The sequence below is a fragment of the Gymnoscopelus braueri genome (assembly GCF_963280865.1).
Source record: "Gymnoscopelus braueri genome assembly, chromosome: 5".
NCBI lineage: Eukaryota > Metazoa > Chordata > Actinopteri > Myctophiformes > Myctophidae > Gymnoscopelus > Gymnoscopelus braueri.
This window is the reverse complement of record NC_137606.1, coordinates 39139600-39165936: the sequence shown is the minus strand read 5'-3', so window position 1 is coordinate 39165936 and position 26337 is coordinate 39139600. Positions and strand designations below refer to the sequence as shown.

The following is a 26337-nucleotide window of genomic DNA, read 5'->3' as shown; positions in this document are numbered from 1 at the left end:
ACACGTCACAGGGCGATGCATCTTGAGCTTGTAGATCTGCTTATTTTGAAATTAGTTTCGCTAGTATAGAGGAACAAAAGGAGCTGACCAAGAATAGATCGCTGGGGTTCCTGGTCAACTAAATAAACTGTATGGTACTGTATACTGTACTAAGAGTTTTTTTTATATATATAAATGTTAACCTCCTGTTGATTTTCCTATTTGAAGATCCGGATCCACGGATCCAGTCCGTGTTTTCTTCCTAATAAAAATGGCAGAATCTACAGGAAGTTATATAATCCAAACAGTACTGGGTTTGGTGATGTTCTATATTGTCTGAATCAACTTAGTTTGCGTTCGTTTACGTGCTAAAAGAGTGACTTTGAGAGCGTACAATTTAAGTCAATGAGGAACATATTTTGAATTATCAATTTCTATTCACTGGAGAAATTATTTTTGATTTCTTGTCCACCTTTGGAGTTACATCATGGCAAGGTAACTACACAACCCAAACCTCTACTAAAGTGTTCTTGCCCTTTAAGTGCCAACCGTTTGCAGAACTGACATCGTGAGTGACTCAACGTGTCAAAAATGGACGAAAATCGGGTGCCAAACGCGGTTCACAGAATTCACAGCTGTTTATCTTGGTGCAAAGGAAATGAATCACAGAGCAGAAAACAGCTACAGCAGTGACCTTTGACGGTTCACAGAATGAGTAACGCACCAACAAAGACACCTGCTATGCTCTCAGCCAACTCCCTACCCACGCTGTTATAGGGAATCTACAATCAGCAGTTACTCATTGACAGTAAATCTTAATCTGTTTATCAATTTGACGCCATGAACCCTGTAGCGTCCCTATTCTGGGCATGTAACGGGTGAACATTCGGTGAGAATAGGCAAAAATAGCATATCTTAAGCCTGCGTTGTGAGCTTGTAGGTCGCCAAAGAGATTTGGTGTGGAGGGAAAAAGTAGCGGACAAAGTATAGACCCCTGGGGGACCCCAGTCAACCAAGTATATAGGGTTTAAGTGGTTAAAGTGTCACATGCTGTCTTCTCGTGAATAAATAAGGCTATGGGTATGTGATGAACTAATTCTCATATTATTCATCATCACCTGTGGTATCCAACCTCAGGCAATGATGAATGCCCACAGGATGATGTAGGGTGATCTAATGTAATGTAATATATTGTATTACATGTATATGAGTAGTTGTAGAAGTAGTATTGATATTAGTATTGAGCTGCCTCTTTCTAATTGAACAAACTAGTGCAGTAAACAAGGGTTATCAGAGTACTTGGCCAATCTATGACAGATTCATGATTTGGGCATACAGACGGACGGACAGACAGACGGACTGACAGACTGATGACTGATGCACGCACACACGTTTTTTTGGTTTAAAATATTAAGAGTCAGACAGATGAAAAGTCTAACAGTGTTTCAGGATGCCATTGGAACAGGATGAGAATGTAAACAAAAGTACTAAAGTCTGAACAAAAGCCAGCAGCAGTGGAATAAGGTTCACGTACAGAACAAGAGTGGGCGCTGTTTTTCTCTCAAAGCACCAGGGAAGATAGGTCCAGGCTAAAGGTCCTTACACAACGGGCGATTTTTTTCATGCGAATAATATTATTATTTTTTTAAACTTATAAAGTCAATGCAAGCTTCCACACAAGTTTCGCGGAGCGAAAAAAAAACGTCTTTTAATTATTCGGAACGAGTCCGAATTTTGCGTATATTCGCATATTCACCGGTGTGTAACCGCCTAAAGGCTTCATTTATGCAGGTTTTCACATAATATGTATGGATAAATACATATTTGTAACAGATTTACAACTGTTCTTAAAAAAGAAAGTGTAATAGTTATCGTCCATTCAAGGGTTCTAATGAAAATGTCGGCCCAAGTTCTGCTTGTTTAAAACCTATTTAGACCCGAGGCTGGTTCTAAAAACGCCTTCTAATCTAAAACCTGCTTTTTCTGAAAAACGTCAACCAAAAAAATGTACGTTGCTATATACTGTGTCTGCCTCATATGTCCAAAAGTTTTGAGCCTGAAATTTGAATCCTGAAAAAGTTTTCAGGATTCAAGTTCAAGACGTGCCGCTATTCGAGCTTGTGTATCTCCTACTGTACATTTGATGCTTTTGAGTGACACAGTAGTATGATCAAGTAGGTTGTTCAATTACGAACAAACACAAAAAGTTAGAACATGGAGATAAGAGGTTTCTTGCCCAACAACAGCGATATATACAGCAACAACTAAAATGACACAGACGTGTTCCCAGCTTGAAAGGTATAACAAACAATGTACATGTGTAACAGGTCACTATGCATATGCCAGTGGTCAATGCTCATGTGCTATTTGAGATGGGTTGTTCAACCCACTGAGGAGAAAAATGGAAGACGTCTATCTTTTTTCATTTGTCTTATAGAATCAGGTGTACTCGATTACATGAATAACCAGAATCAGCTTTACGAGTTTATATTATGAATAATCAGAATCAGGTTAACATGTTAGTATCAATCAAATTCAGTTGTACTCATTTATATCCATGTGAAACAGGCTTGACTTATGGGTTTTAGTTACATACTCTATAGTCATACTGGCTAAGCATACATATTTATGTAACCTATATAGAGAAAGACGCACATAAGAGTCAGCTAGTGTGATATGTTCTGTGGCCTTTGAAAGATGACAAGTAGCCACAGTTTTACTATGCAAAATGACTGAGTTGAACCTACAGTAGATCATGGTGCAATGCAGCTTATTGGCGGTTCAGTGTAATCAAGATGGAAAGCAGCACACACACACACACACACACACACACACACACACACACACACACACACACACACACACACACACACACACACACACACACACACACACACACACACCACACACACACACACACACACACACACACACACACACACACACACACACACACACACACAGAGGGAGAGAGAGAGAGAGCGAGAGACGGCAGGTATATTTATAGCTCTCTCTCTCTCACACACACACACACACACACACACACACACACACACACACACACACACACACACACACACACACACACACACACACACACACACACACACACACACACACACACACATACTCATATGGCTGCCACCTCAGTCTGCAGCAGAGGAAATTATATTAAACTTGCAGGAGGGATATCAAATTGCACTGGTGAACAAAAAAAATGTCGGCAGAGGATGAAAACTAGGGCACTGGGACAATAAAGACACAGACAGAGAGAGAGAGAGAGAGAGAGAGAGAGACTGGAGAGGGTCATGTGATGGGTATTCAAGAGCAAGGAAAAAATACTGGTGTGCGTGTCTGCCTGTATATATACACACATGTGTGTGCACGGTCCTGCATCCGTATGCGCACATATGCATGGTGTTCGCGTGTGGACATGTGCGTGCATGTTTGTACACATCACACTTGTGCATGTGTTTCTGTATTACATGTGTGCGTGTGCGTGTGCATGTGCGCGTGCGTGTGCGTGTGCGTGCGTGTGCGTGCGCGTGCGCGCACGTGCGTGTGTGTGTGTGTGTGTGTGTGTGTACCTGTGCTCTGTGTGGCTGGCTCGTTGGCAGGCAGGAAGTCTTCATCGTATGAGTCATCGTTGGAGTCATCACCGTCAACTGAGGACCAGGCCCTCAGCTTGGCCTCCGCGATGGCAAACTGCTCTGCTACCCCTGCTCACACACGCACGCACGCACGCACGCACACGACACACACACACACACACACACACACACACACACACACACACACACACACACACACACACACACACATATATATATTACATATCATTTGTGCACATCATGTACAAAACAAATGATCAATACATCATTGTGATTCAAATAACACAAAGTGACACAAAGTCACACACACACAAGGTTGTCATAGCAACTACATGCCACCCAGCCATTGTGTCTCTTTGGCTGTGCCTCAAATCACTCACTACTCACTATAGTCCACTACATAGCATTTTTAGTGCTGTCCGCATGAATAGTGGGAATCATTAAAGCCTATATAGTGGACTCATCACACCCAACCCCACACAGGTTTTAGGAGTGTATTTGACTACGGACCCCCTTCTGAAAATATTTTGTAACAGAGATCCCCCTGTGTGATTCTTTTCAAAAGTATTCTAGTTTTCAAAGATTTTCAATGTTCCATTTTTTTTTCTTCTTGAAAATAGCCAATGTATAAATAGGGTTCAAGTGGTTAAACTGATTTTGACGCTATTAACTGACTTTACTGGGGATCCGCTGGGACCCCCGCAAGGACCCCTGTGGGTCCCCAGATCCCACTTTAAGAACCACTACCACCATCAGAGATGATGTGACGACCTCCACTCCAAAGACACCAGTGTCAGCGACCCTTGATGGTAGATCTTAACAGTGGTTTTATGCCTAGTGAACATAATATGTTCACTGAGGTGGTATGGTATCATGTAAAGTAGTGTACAGCCGATGGTCACTAACAAAGTACTATCATGCATCCAAAAAGGGTTTTCTTTTTTCTTTCTGTCTTTTTCACTGTTATAGTCCTGTACATAGAACTCACTAGACAAGTGGTTTTCAAACTTTTTGTGCCCAAAGCACACCAAAGGACAAGGTAAAATCTTAATGCACACCTGTGTTTATCCCTGAAAATTGCCTCTATTAACATATTATCACACTCATCACTGTTGTTATTCATGTTTATTTTTATTTACAAATGCCAAATACAAAGTTTAACCACTTAAGCCCTATTTCATACTTTACTTTTTTCTTTTTTTTCAAAAACATGAAGCATCGTGAGATTGTAGATCTACAATTTTTGTGATATATCTTTTTTTGTATTCGTGAAAAAAATGAAATGAAACGGGAGAAAAAAGCAATTGGGGGTATTTTTGTATAGTTGTATAAATTGCAATAACAAGGCGTGGTTGTCACAAAATCCCAAGTCACACTTGCACTTGTCTCACGGCACACCGTTTGGAAACCACTGCCCTAGTGGTTCTCAACCTTTTCAGGCATCGACGCCCTAAAATAAATTGAACTGGGGACCGCCCGCCCTGACAATCACTTGGAACTGAAGGCTTTACATTTAGTTTGACTCGGTTCCACAGATAAATATTGTAAAAATAGCCAAACTACAAGCTTGTGAGCAAGTTGTGAGCTTGTAGATCAGCTATTTTCACAATGTTTGCCTCTTTCTTAGAGAATATTTGACAATTTGGCCAAATTAGTATTAAAAAGGTCTTTAGAAATGTGCAAATACCTTACACACTTATGCTGTACCGGTATGTTAGTTTGTTTACTGTTGAGTGAGAAAACAATGTTGCACATTAAGCAAATCATCTGGGGACCCCCAAAATAAATTTCCGACCCCCAGTTTGGGAACCACTGCCCTAGATATTGAGTATAGGGAGAAGTGAATGAGTGAAGCAGCCTTTGTGTCCCAGATTCTTTTGATTGACAGGTCCCTCCCTGGAACAGCATGCACAGCAGTGGATGAGAATAAATAAAAGGGACGGTTTCCCAATCCGTTCCAAATCATGGACTAATCATTCAGTAGTATATACGCTTAAAATGAATGACATGAAATAGTTCCATACCTTTTCACATCAAAAACACATCAGACACACCTTTACATTTGATCACATTTTGTCCCCCGGACAAAATGAGCAGCACGCCTATTCATACGGTACATGGGTTTCATGCATGACGTAGTCTGAGGCAAACAGCTATGTCACATAGGATATAGGATAGTGGACCTCAAGCGTTTTAATGTGAAGGACACCCAAAGTGATACGTATGTATTTGGCTGTGGACAACCATTTGAAAAGTGTTTGAGCCACTGACACCCATAAGAGAACATTTGTGTTGTTAATTATTTTCAAAATAATTCCACATTTTAAGCAATTTTTTAGATAATACAGTGAATAACTTTTAGATCTGTTCCTAATTTTGCTGGGGACCTGTAGAACCCTCTCTAGGACCCCTGGTGGTCCACAGACCCCACTTTTAGAACTACTACTGACACACAGTAGGAGACCTAAGTACGTAGGTACGTTAATATTCCGTGGTCATATACCGTATGTACAAGCACAGATACAGTACAATACACACACTCAGGTGTAGCCTATATGTGAGAAGCACATGACATGTAGAGGACAGAGCAAGGGGTGACACTCTCTCTCTCTCTCTCTCTCTCTCTCTCTCTCTGTCTCTCTGTCTCTCTCTCTCTCTCTCTCTCTCTTTCTCTCTCTCTCTCTCTCTCTCTCTCTCTCTCTCTCTCTCTCTCTCTCTCTCTCCTCTCTCTCTCTCTCTCTCTCTCTCTAATATAGAGATATCTGACAAAAAAGGGACAAGTGAAAGTAGAATAAATGCTGGTAAAAAATGTCCTTACTTCCTTCACAGGTGTTACCAATGATTCTAATTAAGGCTCTGTTCCATTTCACATCTAACAGAGTCAGGGTGCTTGTATTGTGCATGTTGGCTCCCTGGAAAGACTCTGCAACACCAAATGGAACAAAACCTTCATTAGTATCATAGGTAACTGTGAAGGAAGTAGGAGGAAGCAGCACATTTCTTGCCTTATCTTGGTCTTATGTTTTAATGCAGTGGTCCTCAAACTTCTTTTTTATTTCGAGAACCACAATAACTCTCAGAGTTACAGACCTGTAAGGGTCAACATTTTGAACCCCCTCAAGGAACCCTGAAATATGAACCCTTTGATAACTACTGTTTTAACCCTTCCATTGTGTTAGGGTCATTTTTGACCCGTTTTCAAGTTTAATTAGGTAAAAAGTACCCTTTACATTTCTTTATTGGAACGAGGCTTCATGATATCCTCAGAAATAGCAATTTTAACGCAACAATTTTTTTTTTATCATCATTTAAATTAATTCTGATGGTCTCTATAAAAATCCCCCAATTTCCCCCAAATTGTCAATATTCAATGTTTACATGTTTGAGAGTGAGAGAGACTTGTCCTCAATTAGCATTTGCTATCAGGAGTAAAATAAAGTTTGAGTTTATGAAAAATAAATGACTTTTTACCTTCTATGGTATACGGGTCAAAAATGACCCTAACACCACTAGTGTCACTATTTTTAACAATATTAACATTTTTTGATTTTTTATTTTTTGGAAGTGTGTTCTAATTATTATTCTTAATTATTCTATTATAGCTAGATAACATCATTATCCATTGCCTTCATTATAGGAAATTTAATCAGTGAATTTTTAGAGATAATATTGAAAGATGAAACGCTAGCCCTAACCCAAAATATATATTTTTAAAGTGTTTACATGGATATGAATGCATTACAAGTCAGCTATGAAGTGGCAGAAAAAAATTAATTAAAATAGTAATTTTTTAAGTATTTTGGGCTGATTTAACGGGTCAAATTTGACCCGCTAACACCGCAAGTGGATGCAGTTTTCTAACACAATGCAAGGGTTAATGTAATCTTCAAAAAACCATTGATATGCTTTGTTGCACGCAGCTGACATGTCACGCTGGGAGCTTGTATATCTGTTATTTCCGGTGCACAACACTGGCACGCGATCAAGTATAAACCAGGCTTTATGCACGACCAACGTGCACACTGATCATAGTGGCAGCATTCAGTCACAGCAAGCCACTCCGGGGATGACATTTTATGTGACATACCCAGTGTAGCCCTGGCACACATGCACACAGACAATCACACGCAGACAATACACTATGCATTCATCCTGCCCTTTGAGGATGAACTAGAATCCTTGGCTTCAGCGAGTGGCTGGCGAGGCCAACTTCATTACATTTATACTAAATCCATTCTCTCTTCAGTGAAAGGCTTCTTCTTTGTTTTGGGATAGAAACCCAACGACCCCATTCCTTCATCGTTGGACTGCAACATCAGTTGTAGAAAGAATTTGAAGTTTTTCTTTGTTGTTGTTGGTTTTGCTTTCCGCCCTGCCCCATGCCTCTTTTCCAAATGCATGAGTTTCCAAAAGGCATGCTGGCTGCCAGCATCGTGTACATTTTAGCTGTTCGGAGCACACATCCTCCCATGGACACTTCCAACTCACGTTTCCTGTGGCACTCCATCCCCTGCCAGCGCTGTGCTGGAATCTGGAATCCAAACCACCTGGCTCTGTTCACTTCCACACACACTCCAAACTGTGCGTTTGACACGCTCTCACAAAGTCACACGCATGCACACACTCCTATCGGCTGCCTCGTGCGCAGCTACTTATTCTGATGCAATCACATACAGTATGTAACATGCTTGAACGCATGCACGCACGCAAGCACGCACGCACGCACGCACGTAAGCACGCACGCACGCACGCACACACACACACACACACACACACACACACACACACACACACACACACACACACACACACACACACACACAGACACGACTGAAAGGGTGACATAAGCTCCTCTCTGTGAGGGTCAAGGCTAGCAGCCAGACTCGTGCACTCAGGAAGAGACACTCTCCAGGATTATGTGGAAAGAGTGTGTGTGTGTGTGTGTGTGTGTGTGTGTGTGTGCCTATAGACAGAAGCCTGTTTGTACACACACACACACACACACACACACACACACACACACACACCTGGCGTGTGCCTGCCATGCTGATTTCACTCAACGTGCCCAGTCACCTAAATGGGTAAAGTCAGTGGCACTACACCGTTCAACCCAGACTGGGTGCACATTGATGATGTCAGCTCAACCGTGACTGGGTGCACACTGATGATGTAAGAACAGAACAGGACAAGTGAAGTAGCTCCCACAGTCAAAGATGGGATTAGGAAGTGGAGACAAATGAAAACATGTAAGAGGAATTAAAGAGGTGGAAAAAAAGAGAAACAAAATGGCATAGTGGGGTTGGAACGGGTTATGAAAACAAAGAATTGAGAGTGAAGGGGGAAGGTGAGATTGTGTGTGTGTGTGTGTGTGTGTGTGTGTGTGTGTGTGTGTGTGTGTGTGTGTGTGTGTGTGTGTGTGTGTGTGTGTGTGTGTGTGTGTGTGTGTGTGTGTGTGTGTGTGTGTGTGTGTGTGTACACACATGTGCACACGCGTATGTGTGTGTGTGTGTGTGTGTGTGTGTGTGTGTGTGTGTGTGTGTGTGTGTGTGTGTGTGTGTGTGTGTGTGTGTGTGTGTGTGTGTGTGTGTGTGTGTGTGTGTGTGTGTGCGTGCACACGTGTGTGTGTGTGTGAGTGTGTGTGTATGTGTGTATGCACGTGCAGGGGGCGGGGGGGGGGGGGGGTGGGCAGAGGGACACAGCAAAAATCGCTCCGTCATGGTGGAACTTGCAGGGAGCAGAACCTCAGCGTGCAAATTAACCTTGGGAACCTGCATTGCGGGAAGCAAGCGAACGAGAGAGAGAGAGAGAGAGAGAGAGAGAGAGAGAGAGAGAGAGAGAGAGAGAGAGAGAGAGAGAGAGAGAGAGAGAGAGAGAGAGAGAGAGAGAGAATGAGAGTAAGAGAGAGGGGGTGATTAAAGAGTGAGTAAAAAGCAGGAGGGAACAAACAGTGTGAGGGGTGATAGATAGAGAGATAGATAGAAGGGGTGAGGGTGGACACAAGAGGAGTGAAAGATGGGCTGACTTGGGCGAACAGATGGGGTGATTGGGTAAAAAGAAGCTAGAGGATGCTAGTGGGAGGTGGATAGGATGTAACCTTTGCAGAATCAAACAGACACGTTCTGTTACAATTTAGGGATTTAGCAAATCCTATCCGAAGCCACTTACAAGGTACTGTATACGAGTAAAGTGCCAGTCCATGAACATTTAACAAACCACCAACAGGTATGGTCATGAAATTAGCATGATTAAGGATAATTATGCTACAAGGTAAGTGCACTGTACAATTGTGTACAAATGGAACCAAGTGGCCCCGTAAGGGTCCATTTAGTTCCATTTGTACACTCTCCGAGTTACACACCAAAGGTCCCTTTAGTTTCATTTTACTATTGGTAGAAATGTATAAATATTCACTATTTTAGGATTTATATGTATATAATTAGTTTTGGCGATAATAATTCACTTTAATAGTAATTCAATACTCATAACACAAACACCATTTAGAAGAAAACAAATTGGGCAAATTATGCTGTCTCTCACTTCACTTTCATACTCTGTCTGAAAAAGGAAAAAAGGAAATACTAAGTGGAATAGATTAGTTCATTGTTACCACTTCTATCTGAGAAGAGCTGATCTACAAGCTCCAGATGCAGTGTGAGCTTGTAGATTGGCAATTTCTGCCACACGAAATCAGGCTTATAAGTGCGGTTGACCCATTAAAACCAGGAAAGCATCCAGATTCATTATAGATTTTAGCTATATATATATAGCAACATAAGTTTTTCAGAAAACTCTGGGGATTTAGAACAGTGGATTAGAACAGTGGTTCTCAAAAATAGAAGATAATAGCTCACAGCGCATCACTTCATGCCGCGCTGCGAGCTTGTACATCAGCTTTTTTTTGTTCAGCGTTTTTGAAAAATATCTAAAAATAATAAAAAATAAAAATAAAAAAAAAAATCTTCTCTTCTGGGGGTCCCGGGCACAAAAAAAAATTCAGATGGGGGTCCGCAGACAAATACAAATCATATTGGGGGTCCTTGGCACAAAAAGGTTTGAGAAGCACTGATTTAGATTAGAAGACATTTGAGAATCGGAATCAGGTCTTAAGTGGTTAAAGAGGTTGTGCCATGGTTTTGCACTTTTTCTGTTTTTCATGTGTCTATGAGGTTGATAGTACTTCATTAATCCCCCTGGTGGTGCTTTTATGGTGTTTTATGTCCTCTTGACTATTTTGAGTTTCTACCTGGAGGCTGAAACCTTGAGGGTCAAACGTGCCAATAGAAAAACAGCCCTTTAGTGACATAGTAAAATTGTACCCTCCCCTTCATTATCATAACACAACAGGTGTGGGCATGAGGAGGAGGAGGGACTAGGACAGGTGGGTGGTGCTAAGGTGGTGGAGGAGGTGCTAAGGTGAGAACCAGGTATACTTAATGAACTGGAGGCGTGTCCACATAAAAACGTAATTTTAACACTTTCTGTACACTTTTTTGAAAAAAATCTTCCTCCTGGTATAACCATAATACCTGATGATTATGTTTTAGGGGGGGAAAAATCACTGAAAATCACGGCACCCCGTCTTTAAGATACAGACCAAATGAAATCCAGGTGTCACCTGAGACAACACCTGGAGCTACTCGTTAGAAGGCCCTACCTGCAGCAAAGACGGATCTACTCATTAGAAGCGGAAGAGGCCCTACCTGCAGCAAAGACGGAGCTACTCGTTAGAAGCGGAAGAGGCCCTACCTGCAGCAAAGCGGGCCTCCTGTTCCCCCTCTGTGAGGTCGGAGTAGTTGTCCGACTCCACCACCGGAGTGTCAATGGGCTTACTCCAGCCCTTCCACTCTATCAGGTGGGCTACCCTGCCCTGGGCCATGGTTGTGGGCTTGGTGACATGGTCCCTGACCACCTGGGAGATGCCTAGAGGGAGGAGGTTATGGGAGAGGTCAGACCTTTAACATGATGATGATGATGACTGATATTTTGTTTTGTTACAATACGTGTTAAATAGCTCAATATGGCGATAGCAATCATTGCTTATAGTGTTTGTTCAGTAATGGGGGTCTCCCGATCTCTCCAGCCCTTTAGTAAACCGAAAATATATTTTCAGGAAGGGATAACAATTTTATCCAATTAGGAGCGAGAACTTATACAGGGTACAGGATGAATAAGTGAAATTGGAAGTGATGATGATGGCGAGTTTTATCTCCTGATTGAACAAAATTGGTATCCCATCCTGATCCCATCCTAATTTTCTGTTTACTAAAGAAGATAATGGGGAGACCCCTGTTCCTGAACAAACACACTATAACAATAATTACTAATACTTTAACTGTTTAACAAACATCTTTTCGGTTTTTTTTTTACAAAACATACATAGCCTACACACCCTTTAACACAAGTTTTAGCAGTTACTTAAATAGGTAAAATTGTAATATTTTCATACACTGGTTGTGGTGCGTGCGTGCGTGCGTGCGTGCGTGTGTGCGTATGTGCGTTTGTTTGTGTGTGCGTGCGTGCGTACGTGTATGTGTATGTGTGTCTCACCATGTAAGGAAGATCTGGCTAACGCAGCGATCTCTTGAATAGTTAGCGCTCTTCTGGATTTGGGTAACATTTCAATGGTGTCATCAACATTCACCTGAAGAGAGAAGAGACATCATTTCAGCTTGTTAACAAGCTGGATATACGGTTTGATGAGAACAGATTTTTATGGTTATTTATATTTAACCCATTAATACCTGGAACGCATCTGTGTCACTTTAGATTTCTTTGGCTATTCAAAAATAGCAGATCTACAAGCTCATAGCGCGGCACCGAGTGCCGCGCTACGAGCTTGTAGATCTGCTATTTTTGAAAAATCGTGAATTTTTTTTATTTATTTTTTTTTCAAAAAAAAAAAGATTTAGAAAACATTTTTAAGAATCGCCTCAGGCCTCAATGGGTTAAAGACCGGGCAGCAAATACATTTTAAGTTAGAAATTCATATAAAGTGAAAAACAGTTGCATTCTGACAGTAAATAATTATGTTCTATTGTAACGGTTTGGCCAAAAGCTAAAGGGTCCGGGGTTGGCGGGGTGCCAGCCAGGTAGCTAACCTGACACAATGTTCAATACAAGTAGTAGCAATACAAGTAGCATTTTAGAAATCGATGTTTGAACAGTTAAATCCACCCCACCTCAACATTCAAAAACCGTGTAGTAGCCTATAGATTTTTTTTCTTTCTTTTTTGTCAAAGCAGTGATATCAGGAGTCCAGTCTACCCTGGCAAACTCACCCAAACTCTGTATCAATATGCCCCCTGCCTCTGGAATACACTCCCCAGCCTTATCAGAGATGCCCCCTCACCTCTTCACAATTGCTTTTCCCAGCTGAGGCTGAGATGAGGCTGAGTTTTTATAGTTATTATTACTGTACTTATTTTATGGTTTTAGCTTTTTCCTAATAACGTTTATTCGTTCTTTTTTTTCTCTTCCCATATAAAGTGACTATGTGAGTACTTAGAAAAGCACAATATAAATCTGAGGTATTATTATTAACAATATACATTTAATGTAGAGAGGCTGCTTTAATGTAGCAAGTATAGCTGCTTTTGAATGCTAGACCTTTACATTGCATATCTATAAGCTAGCAACTTCCTCCACTCGTGATGTTATGATTCTTCATACCTGGACAGATGCTTTGAAGCAGTTATGGAGACACTTTTCAATTTTTAAGTAATCTTAAATCGTATTTGTTTGAATTTTTGACTTTCTTTTAAAGCAACTGATATGTTTGTCTAGATTTGGACTAGTATATAGATATCTGAAGTTGTCCCTTATCTGTTGCCCTGCCTTTAACATTCTTGTTGTGAGCCACCCACAAACATACATGCACACACACACACACACACACACACACACACACACACACACACACACACACACACACACACACACACACACACACACACACACACACACACACACACACACACACACACACACACACACACACACACACACACACACACATGCAACCAGGGTTTTAGATTAGCGTTAACTACCAGTCAAATGTTACATTGTGTGGTGCGTGTGGAGTTAGTTACCTACTTTGGTTCAACTACAGCAAAAATCATGAGTGTTCTCATTTAGCTCTGAGGTGTGTATGTGTAAAGATGTAATTAAAGGGATGGTTCACCCCAAGAAATACTTTTTTTCTATCGATTAGTCACCCCATGGAGACTTCATGGATATCGTTTGTATTTTGTCGCATTCCTAAGCCAATAATTTGATGACCAGTGGACCGGTAGGCAGCGGTTGCGGTGGGAGACACAAAGGAGACTCGTGTCTCCTACCGGAACCGTTGCTGGTCATCAAAGTATTGGCTTAGGAATGCAACAAAAACTAAAAAATATCCATGAATTCAAGTCTCCATGGGGTGACTAATCAATAGAAAAAAATGTCATTTTGGGGGTGAACTATCCCTTTAACACTCGTGATTTTTGCTGTGACTGTATGCAGTTTCCCTTTAGCTGCAGAGAAGATGAATTGATCAGACTGTGAATCCATGAAGCCACAGTGGGTCATTGGTTGGCCCAGTGACAGCAAGCACTGGAAAAATATTTCCACTCTATTGACTGAACCACAAGCAGAGACCCCCCTCCACTCCTCCCATTCTCTCCTCCCATCAAATCTGTCTATTCAGTAAGGTCACACCACACAGGTGTAGTATCAGGTGTTGACAAGGGCCTTTGTTTGCCGCTCTTTTTATAGCCCCACCTGTATGTGTGTGAGGTATGATATAGGTCAACACCCCATCAGGTCACACGCAAAGAAAAGGTTATGAGTTATTAATTCATAGGTCAACAGGATATCTGTTGAAGGGATTATAATTTATGCATGTATTCATTCATGGCGTCCAAACAAACAAGTAAACAAACAAATAAAACAAACCCAATAAACAGAGAGATAGACGAACTGCTGTTAAAGGAGTAGTTCACCCAAATAATTACTTACTTTCTATCAATTACACACCCCATGAAGCCTTTTAGTTTTTGACGCATTCCCAATAATTTGATGACCGGCGGAGTCTCCTGCTCTGATGGTCTCCTATTGACCGGTCGTCAAATTATTGGCTCAGGAATGCGACAAAAACTAAAAAATCTCCATGAATTCAAGGCTTCATGGAGTGTGTAATTGATTAAAAAAGAAAATTGGGGTGAACTACTCCTTTAAGGTCCCACCAGGGCAAAGACGTTCACGGTGTTGTGATGATATCAGCTACTGCTGCCGAGAGGCGTGGTAATCCTCTGGCTCCACAGAGGAGCTCACGGATCACAGCGAGGAAACATCTGGAAGAGATATGACTTGCCGTTGAGTTACACTACAGCCTGCAGGTCCATATCAGCCTTTATCTACAGTCACAGCCCCCCCCCTGTCCAGGCCTAGTTTGCATCCACCTATCCAGTGGTGGAAAAAGTGCACACATGTTTTACTTAAGTAAAAGTATCAATACTGCAATGTGGAAACACTCTGTTACAATCCGATAATTCAAATTTACTTGAGTAAAAGTACAAAAGTATTGGCATCAAAATATACTTAAAGTACCAAAAGTAAAAGTACTCATTATGCAGAATGTCCTGTTTCACAATTATCATGATGTCTAAAATGTACTTAAAATCTTTTGAAAATAGAAGATCTACAAGCTCACAACGCGTCGCATGGCGACACGTCGTGAGCTTGTAGGTCGGCTATTTTCAAATAGCCAAAGTTTAAATAGGGCTGAAGTGGTTAATGTATATTTTGAAATTATAATCAAAATCTACAAAGTAACTAGTAACTAAAGTTTTCAAATAATTGTAGTGGAGCCAAAAGTACAATATTTGCCTCTGAGTTGTAGTGGAGTAGAAGTATAAAGTACTGAAAATTGGAAATACTCCAGTAAAGTAAAACATACCTCAGTACTCGAGTAAATGTACTTAATAACTCTCCACCACTGCACCTATCTACATGGCACAGCCCCCCATGTCCAAGTGTGGTTTACATCCACCTATCTACAGTTACAGATAGTGAGGGCAGGGAGGTTCTGACAAAAATAAAGTCTGTATGTGAGGGGTTAGGAGTGAGAATGTATTGACCAACCAGGTCCAGGTCTAGTTTACATCAATTACCCACACAGTCACAGACACCTGGGTCCTGGTTTTAGTTTACATCAATATTGTGGATCTAAGAATCACTGCCCCTTGGATCCAGGTCTATTTAACCTGGATCAACCTAACTGCTCCATTCCTCCATTCATCTCCCCTATTCTATACTGCCCTACTGAAGGGGGGGGGGGGGCAGCGTTCATCATGAAGAGATCGCTATCATCGTCTCTGCCTTCACACACCAGCCTACACAAGCACTGAAGCACCCAACAAACACAAATAGGCTACACACGCATGCACGCGCACACGCACGCACGCGCACACACACACACACACACACGCACGCACGCACGCACGCACACACACACACACACACACACACACACACACACACACACACACACACACACACACACACACACACACACACACACACACGCACACACTTTCAAATTCCACATAATCTTGGAACGGGACAGAGGTTGCCATTAGGCCTACACTACACTCGTTCAATCTATTGCCTAATGACTCCTGTACAATGACTCAAATGCAGTAGCCTATGATGACCTATAAGTAGAATAAAACGCCTGTTACAAATAGAGATCAGCTACCTGTCGCCTGTCGGCGTGTCCGATGTGAACTGTAACCAGTCTCCTGTTAACAGATAACAGGATAGATGGGCACTAGGGTCATCTGGGCAGCTCAATGTAAAATTTTTGTCCAAAATGTAAAACAAAATATTTGAAAAATGGTGTATATAGCTACATGATTAGAACATGCTTAAACATTCAACAATTAAGGTCTAATATTTTTACAATGGCTAAAAATTGCAAAAAAAAACAGTAGTTTTGGGTTATAAACAAGAAGTTGGAGGATAAAACTCTCTTTAAAAGTCTGACAATGATGTACTGTGCATGTTCACATCATGTATACTTTACATTACTTAAGACCATTTCTCCTTTTTTTTTTACATTTTGGACAAAATAGCCAATTATACATCGAGGTGCCCAGATGTCCTATAGTGCCCACTGCCCAATATCCTGTATCCGTCTGTGAGGCTGTCTGTGAGGCTGCATGTCGCGCATATGCCACAGGTTTCATAAGAGGTCTGTCTGTCTGTCTGTCTCGCAAACATGGCTCCTGGAGGTGACGCGTCTGCATTTGTTCTATTTATAGGCTAATTAGGGTTACATAAGCTCTCTAGCACAGTGGTTCTCAACCTTTTCAGGCCGTGACCCCTCAAAATAATAATATTTGAACTGATAAGCACTTGGATTTGTTGGAGTTGATGCATTCAATTTGGTTCCACGGATAAATATTGTGAAAATAGCAGATGTAGATTGGCTATTTTCAAAATGTTTGAAATGTTTGACCAGTTTTTATAGTAGTTTGTTGATTACTTTTGATGCAGTAATGGTCCTTTTCTTTTCTTCTTTTTTTTAGGTACTAAAAAGGTCTTAATTGTCACTTCACTGTCATCTGGGGACCCCCCCAAAATCATGAGGGAACCCCCCTAGGGGTCCCGACCCACAGGTTGAGAACCACAGCTCTATGACGCCTTGTGTGTGTTGTGTGGGCTGGCACGTCCCTAAACTTCTTTGACATTTTTGGGCGGTGAAACCGCCCCTATATGTGAGGTTTGGATATTTGCACACCAAATCCTGCGCTGTGATTGGCCACAAATGTACCCCCCTAACCCTGCAGCGTGATGGGCCAATCACAGTCTATTCAGGACTGTGATTGGCTAGGGAAACATGACACATGTGCATAGCCCTATATAAGAAACCATAACTTTAAAAAAAACAAAATATTGTTTTTTTTAAGTTATGGTTTCTTCCATCACTTCTTCCATCACTTCTTCCATCACTGTGATGACCACTGTGACCACACCGCCCACTTCACACTGGGTGTGATTTTTTACTATTTTTAAACATTTTCAAATAGTTCAAATAGACAATATACAAGCTCACAACGTGTCGATGTAGATCAGGTAGTTGAACTATTTGAAAATGTCTTTAAAAATAGCAAAAAATGGCAAAGAAGTTTAGGGATAATGGGTAAGGCGGCACCAGCAAAAATAGGGCCCAATGTATCTTTTCCTAAACCATCCAAACGAGGGTTGCAAAAGACAGCGACGGCCTTCCAGCACCGAGGACAGCTCCTATCGTCTATATACTGAACTAAACATTACATAGAGCCTTTCAGCACCGCGGACAGCTCCTTACTGTCGTCTAATACTGAACTAAACATTACAGGAAAACACGATCGCGACCAGGCAGACACCATTCGTTCACATCGGACATAAAAAGAACACTGAAAGGTATAATATAGGCACGTTTAGTTTGAAAGCAGGTTAAACAGCCTGTGATACCGGAGTTCTCCCCTCGCTGGTGAAGACGTCCCTTGCTTTCTCGCTGAAGATGAGCTTTTCCACGGAGAATAAGATGCACATCTTTTCTCGAACGGTACGCCACGTTGTCGTGTTTGTATGATGACGACGACGACGACAACGATGATGATGATGGAGGATGGAGCCTCCTCTCTATCGATTCGTACGCCACCCACCACCTCCCCCCCAGCCCCTCTCTCTCTCTCTCTCTCTCTCTCTCTCTCTCTCTCTCTCTCTCTCTCTCTCTCTCTCTCTCTCTCTCCTATGAGATTTCAATCGGTGCTCAACTTTCCACAGAACGACAGAAGGAATATTTCTATGGCAACGGGTCACGATTTCACTGATGACGTCATAAACAGACCTCCGACTAGCCAATGCCTTTGATTTGGGGATAGGATAAGCCTAACCCAGTGGTTCTCAACCTGTGAGTCGGTCGTATAGTCCCCACACAATTTTTCAATACCTTTTAATACCTCAAAAAGAAAGAAAATAAAAAGGCTATTATTGAGAGTAATCAACAAACTATATTATTTAAACTATACTACTACTATACTAAAACTGGCCAAACATTGGTCAATTTGTCAAATAATAATAAGAAAGAGGCAAAAAAAAGAAAAGAAAGGAAAATAGCCAATCCACTGCGAGGCGTGAGCTTGTAGCTGATCTGCTATTTTCACAATATTTATCTGTGGAACCGAAAATGTAATGCCTCAACTCAACCAACCAAGTGCTTGTCAGGGTGGGGGGTCCCCAGTTCAAATATGATTATTTTAGGTAGGGGGTCACGGCCTGAAAAGGTTGAGAACCACTGGCCTAACCTACAACTATTTAAAATAAAGGCCTCTTTCCAATAACGCTGTAGGGGGGCAGATGACAGTGAAGTGACAATTTAATGCCTAAAAAAAGAAGAAGAAAAAAGACCATTACTGCATGTCAGGGTGGGGGGTCCTCAGTTCAAATATGATTCTTTTGGGGGGTCACGGCCTGAAAAGGGTGAGAACACTGGTCCATGGGATCCATGAGACAATATAGATATCATCCTGATCCTCCTCCTCCTGCTCATCATCATAATCATCATCTAACTGTTTTTCGTAATAATTGTAAAATACTGTTAAATATTCATCCCTCGTATGTAGTGCCCTGGTTGTTACCCAGTTACAGTAGATATTTTAGGCAAGACACCGTCGTACTATGAAATAGTCTGTCCACCCATTTAATCGTATAGGAATCAGTCCGAGAAGCATTAGGCCTACTCTGTGCCACCGAGATTACTTTTTTTTAAAAAACGCATTAAAAATTAATTGCTAATTACTGCGAATGGCTTGTGCGAATAATTCGAAACTAACATGGTGAACAGTATTGAAAACCAAAATGGACAGAGAACCCAGAGCTGAATCACTCACTAAAGACTCAGTCAGAATACTTGGTAAATTAGGTAGCCTAATTACTAAACGAGGACAGGTTGAGAAAATAATTTTCTGCTTCACGTGACGACTTACTGAGTTCCTACTCAGAACTAAATTCGGCTCTTCATTATCAAACAAAAGCTAAACGAATATACGCACATCAGGGTTAAGATATGCTCATAAAGAAGAATAGAACCCGCACACTCATATGCTCCAATAAAATGTATTCGATGACGTTTCGAGTGTGGGTTCTTCTTTATCAGTGGTGGAAAGTAACTAGTACATATACTCAAGTACTGTAGGCCTACTTAAGTATAATTTTGAGTTTTTTTAAATGTATTTTTTTAGCCTATTTCCGATTTGCAATAGGCTGTAGGCTACTTCTACTCCCCTACATCTCAGAGGCAAATTTTACTTTTACTCCACTTCAATTATTTAAAAACTTTAGTTACTAGTTACTTTGTAGATTTGGATTATTATTTAAACATACATTAACCACTTTAGCCTTATATATACTTCGGTTATTTGAAAATAGCCGATCTACAAGCTTGCAATGGGTTGTGAGCTTGTAGATCTGCTATTTTCCAAAAATGGGACATACTGCATAATGAGTAGGCCTACTTTTTACTTATGGTAGGCTACTGTAAGTACATTTTCATGCCAATATGTTTGTAGCTACTTTTACTCGAGTAAATTCAGAGTAGCCTACTGAACTTTTACTCGTAACAGTCTAGAGTATGTTTTACAATTTACATTGTGGTATTGATACTTTTACTTAAGTACAAAAATGTCAGTAGCCTACTTTTTACACCACTGTTCTTTATGAAGCATAATGTGTGCGGGTTCAATCATATTCTTCTTTATGCACTTCATATCAAAGCCATGCAATGCCATGAAGTCCTTTTGCATGACCAACCCGTTCTCACAGTTTGCCACTCTGTCAGTATAGGCTTGCCCTCAAACGTCAAGTGTTGACATGACGGGACGCCCTGAAAGTCAATGACATGCACCACCAAGGGCCTCAAATTGGGGAGGGAAAAAAACACAAAGAAAAACAAAACTGGCACCTCGCTGAAGTCCAAAGTCGTCAGAGGTGCTGTCAGAAGCAGCCTGCGGCTGCGGGCCAGGGAGGTGACCGTCCTAGTGTTGCCCAAGAGTGGGATGTCAGAACTGGAGCTCGATGCGCTCCAGTCGACGCGCAACGTACCGTCATACCCCACTGTCAGGAAGAAGAGGAGAGCGCATGGGTGATGAAGGACAGAAAAAGATGTCACCATGCAAGCTCTGGTCCATAGCGTTAGAAGGAGTTCTCCTTAACGCTATGGTAGCCTACTTTCGAGCTGTTGCCCGCGCACCCCGGTAGAGCAGGCTGCGCAGCCTCTCGTCTTTAATAAAATATACAAAAAATACACTTTCGTTAGGCTAGTCACCAAAACAAAGACGGTTTTAAGATGTTGAAAACCTACTTTCCTCAGTGGGAACACTCCGAGCCCCCCACCTCATGCCTAAAATACACTTTTTGGCCAGAAAATAAAATATTTCACCGGAGGGAAAACAATGTTTCTCCGTGTTACTCCACTGCGCCCCCTACATATCTGGTCAATGCAATTTTTCTATTGACCAGATTTTTCCTTCCAGTGAAATATCTTCTTTTTTGTTTTAGTTTTAGTTTATTTTAGACATGAGATGGGGGGCTGAAAGTAGGCTTTCAACATCTTAAAACTGTCTTTGTTTTGGTGAGTAGCGAAAGTGTATTTTTTATTTTTTTTTACTAAAGACGAGAGGCTGCACACCTCAGGCTGAGCCTGAGGTGTGCGGGCAACGGCTCGAAAGTAACAGCGTTAAGGATCTCCTTCTAACGCTATGGACCAGAGCTATCACCATGCCAGCCATTCCCTCTCCAGAGAGCCTCTATATACAGCAGCCACTGGCCTGTTGTAGGAGGGAATATTTGACTTTCAGTGCAGCGTGCGCCCCTCTATTGATATCTCACTTCATATCCATCCCCTCACCCATACACATACACTGAAAAATGTGTATAAATATGAAAATATACGTACCAAAAGTAAAAGTAGTCATTATGCAGAATGTCCTGTTTCACAAGTTATCATAATTTTTTTTTTTTTAAACAGCAGATCTACAAGCTCACAACACATCTATCTTGATGCTGTGTGAGCTTGTAGATTGGCTATTTTCAAATAGCCAAAGTTTAAATAGGACTGAAGTGGTTCATGTATGTGTTGTAATAATAATCTAAATCTAGAAAGTAACATCAGAGTTTTCAAACAATTGTAGTGGAGTCTACATGGAGTAAATATTTCCCTACAGTACGAAAAAAAAGTAATTGAAAACATATCATGTAATGTAAATAATATACTTCAGGAGGCCCCAAGTGAGATATCAAGCTATAATGTATATTACATTGCATGTCTAAGATCTAAGATCAGTTATTTTTGGCAAGCAACACCATCATACTATACGGAGTATAAATTGAGCTTAAGGGTGAGTCAGTCTGGCACGTGCATTTTCTCTAGTCATGCCATGCAGGTGGCGCTGACATTACCCATACAGCTGAGGCCCCTGGGCCAATAATAGGTTAGTTTGGGGGATGGATGGGGCAAGCAGCTTATAATTGTATCCCCGAATAACAGACGACACGTCTTTGAAGGAGTAGTTCACCCAAAAAATGACTTATTTCCTATCAATTACACACAAAGCCTTGAATTCATGGAGAGTCTCCGGGAGTCTCCAGGAGGAGTCTCCAGCCACCCGTCATCAAATTATTGGGCTCAGGAATGTGACAAAAACTAAAAAATCTCCATGAATTCAAGGCTTCCTTCATGGGGTGTGCATGTAATTGATAGAAAATAAGTCATTTTTTGGGTGTACTACTCCTTTAAGACATTTGCTATCTTTGGCATCCTTCACAATCATGCAACTTAAACGCTTATAAAAATAAATAAAAGATCCTTAACGCCGTTGGGCGCATTACGCGCTGTGGGGTGCAAATGTCACCACCCCCCGCCTTGACTGCATCGTCGGCACAAACTCCATTTAATGTCCAACAGCTCTAAGCCTCCTCGGGTGACACCGCACAGGACATTAACCTTTCCCCCGCTATTGTGTACTTGTCATGACCTGACAGCGTGACAGGCATGACAAAACTGCAGCCTTGTTGCACTTGGGCGCATCTAGATGGATGCGTCTGGATGTCAATTCAGCACCTCAGCAATCCCCAAAGACTGTGTGTGTGTGTGTGTGTGTGTGTGTGTGTGTGTGTGTGTGTGTGTGTGTGTGTGTGTGTGTGTGTGTGTGTGTGTGTGTGTGTGTGTGTCTGTGTGTGTGTGTGTGTGTGTGTGTGTGTGTGTGTGTGTGTGTGTGTGTGTGTGTGTGTGTGTGTGTGTGTGTGTGTGTGTGTGTGTGTGTGTGTGTTTAAATCAGATTCGAACAACACGATTGAGAAGTGTGGGCCTCTAAAATGTCAGCGCCTGGCTCCTCTTTCCCTGCATGGGCTCGTCTTCAGAGAGTCGTTTCTAGTTACTGTCTGTGAAAAGAGCAACTCCTCGCTCGATTAAGTCGTTGGCTGCACCCATCTCTGATATTGAGCCCCCCAATATCAAGAGCAATCACTCACCCGGCAGGGCCGGCACCCCACCCCACACCCACGCCACCCGGGTTCAAAGGCCTACCGTTTAGCCCGGCTCAAGTTTCCCCAAGTAGAATTCAATATCTGCCGTTTAATTGGAAGTGATGAGATCAAATGCCTGGGGTGGTGGGTGGGTGGGGGGGGGGGGGGGGGGGGGCATTGTTGTCTCGAATCTAGGCCACCCGCGTTAATGAAAGTATTGTCCGGAGGGGTGAAAGATGCGTGCCTTGATATATTTTGTCTACCATTAGACTGATGTTCGGGAGTGTGCCTGGTGGTTATTTGAGCTCATGTGTGCGGTCAAAAAGTGTTTGCTGATGCCGGGAGGGATTTTTTTTGTGCCACGTCAGCATCTAATTTGCAGCAAAACGCTTCCATTTCGCAGACTAGAGATGTTGTCTTTTCCCTCTGGTAGAGACAGTGCAGTCATAGTCTGTCTCCTCACCGCTCAAATTATAGCCTATTATGTCCATTTAATTAGCCTACATGTCATGAACCTTAGCGTCCCTTACAACAGTGGTTCTCACAACCTTTTCAGGCCACGACCCCCCAAAGTAATTATATTTTAACTGGGGAATGGGGACCCCCAAAAAATAATCATATAAGAACTGGAGCCCCCACCCTGACAAGCACATGGAATTGTAAGTGTTGAGGCATGACATTTTGTTTGACTCGGTTCCACAGATAAATATTGCGAAAATAGCAGATATACAAGCTCACATAATAATTGACAATTTGGCCAATGCTTGACCGTTTTTATAGTATAGTTTGTTGATTGCTTTTGATGCAGCATGGTCTTTTTTCTTTTTTTTTAGGTATTAAAAAGGTCCTTAAATTGTCCCTTCACCTGTCATCTGGGGACCCCCTTAAAATCATGTGGGGACACCCCTAGGGGTCCCGAACCACATGTTGAGAACCACTGCCTTACAACATATAGTCAAACTATAGCCAGTGAGTATTAGTGACGGTGGCGTCAATCATGGAGGTTACATCATGGCAGCAGGAGGACTAAATGGAACGGTGTCAAAACCAGATCGACGATCAAAGACGCGTGGCTAATGAAGCGTAGCAGAGGCTTCTACAGGCTATGTGTTTGATTTGGAGACGTGTCAGCCGCCGGGCTGATCTGTGGTCAGACGCAAAGGTTATTTATACAGACGGACGGGCGGGCGACCTGCGGCTGTTTCCACAACCAGCAGCAGCTCCCATGTGAAATCCATCCCGCGGCCATCCAGCCGCCATCTGTGGCTCTCAGTTGTTAATTTGTCTCTTATCTTCCAGCTTAATTAATCTCTTCACCAGAAACGTGATCTCTCGAAAACGTACAGCCGTAGCCCTGGCTCTATAAACGCGGTGTCGAAGCATATTTGAGGTTATACGTCTCTCTCTCTCTCTCTCTCTCTCTCTCTCTCTCTCTCTCTCTCTCTCTCTCTTCTCTCTCTCTCTCTCTCTCGTTGTCGTGGAAACAAGAGCAGATAGAGACAGAATGCGTCCCTCTCGCGCTCCTACATTATGTCATATTCGGTCTCAAGAAATACTTTTGATTTATTAAAGAAAAACGTGCCCAAATATGCAGCGCTGTGATGTAATGATACAATCATGGAAACCGAAGGCAAACAGGTGGCTGTTTCTGACAGCCACGGTCAGTATGGTAGCCTATATGAAAGCCATTTGGATCGAGAGAAGACTTCAGAAAAATCAAAATAACAGAGAGAGAGAGAGAGAGAGAGAGGAGAGAGAGAGAGAGAGAGAGAGAGAGAGAGAGAGGAGAGAGAGAGAGAGAGAGAGAGAGAGAGAGAGAGAGAGACCAGACAAGGAGGCAAGACAAGTGCAACAAACAATCAAGCGCTTCTAGTGACAGCTAATACAATAGCAATTAACGGCCGTATATATACATTCTATAGCCCGTTTACGTGGATAAATCATAGTAGGTTTACTGTGCAGAAACACAACAGCAGCCTGCTGGCTGCTGCCATCGGGTTGCGTGTCATGTTCGCATCACCACTGGGAAATGAATGACAAACCGTCGGTCGCGTCTGATTAGGGGAGCCTCGAGCAAGGAGGGCGTCTGGATGGATGGATGCGGGGCGCGTTGGATTTATGACAGCTTCAAGGCCCGGTCAAATAAATAACACTGTATGAGAAAGGGGTGGTTCTCAACCTGTGGGTCGGGACCACCAGGGGGGGTCCCCACATGATTGTAAGGGGGTCCCCAGATGACAGCGAAGTGTCAATGTAAGGACTGTTAAGACCTTTTTAATGCCCCCATACATGCATGCGGTGGCACCAGCTAGAAGCTTGTTTCTTGGCAACAGCGTGTGTGTGTGTGTGTGTGTGTGTGTGTGTGTGTGTGTGTGTGTGTGTGTGTGTGTGTGTGTGTGTGTGTGTGTGTGTGTGTGTGTGTGTGTGTGTTGCGCGCGCGTGCGTGCGTGCGTGCGCGAGCAGAGATCCTGCTTTAACACGGCATCTCCGAGTGACATTCATCTTGTTTAACAGACTGTTGGTTGCATTACTTTTGTACAATACAGGCGACGTGCCCAGAATGATTAACCATAACAGGAACGTCCACCACGATGCATTCGTACACACTGAAGAGCAAAATCCTTCCCCTACCTTGCAACTAAACTGGGTCAGCGCTCTGAGAACCATCTTGTCTGCTGCTGCGGGACTCGGTTCGTCGTCACACAGTTGTAAAAGCTGTTCTTTCAGCTCCGCATCATCATCATCCCTCAATCGGTGTCAAGAGCACCTCTGTCTTCTCCGCTCACCGACGTGGATGCAACTCTCGACCGTGGCATCGCGATGCTTAGGTTGTATTGAATACCCCCCCCCCCATCTCTGCACCCGCTGTATGTAAACACACCGGTAACACAGACACGTAGTCTTTATAATTATCGGCAGCTTAAACGCCATAGGCTTGTTCTATTTAAGCTGCCTTATTACATGGTTATAAGCAATGTGTGACTCAGCAGCGCACCATATGTTCCTCATATCGCGCACGGCATGCGGCACTATAGGCTACAGTATGTAAAGCACCCAAATTCACACATAGCCGCCTATGCAACAAAACAAAATGCGAAAACCTTCAGGCTTCCCCGAGCGTGCTCTTATTTTTATCAAAGCGAATCATAAATATATAACTCTTACCAACTGGCGTTCTGGAGCTGATACAGCCCAT

At 42.4% G+C, this 26337-nt stretch overlaps 1 protein-coding gene across 1 annotated transcript in view; it reads right to left on the bottom strand.

The window, feature by feature from the left end:
• The window catches only part of LOC308085268 (protein FAM131A-like), a gene marked incomplete at both ends in the record, with an annotated part of 27301 nt that extends 964 nt beyond the window's left edge, over window positions 1-26337 (bottom strand). Inside the window, 5 exon segments of the mRNA XM_080428349.1 lie at window positions 3567-3698; window positions 11337-11510; window positions 12138-12231; window positions 20581-20732; window positions 26307-26337. Coding sequence (XP_080284475.1) covers window positions 3567-3698; window positions 11337-11510; window positions 12138-12231; window positions 20581-20732; window positions 26307-26337 — 583 coding nt within the window.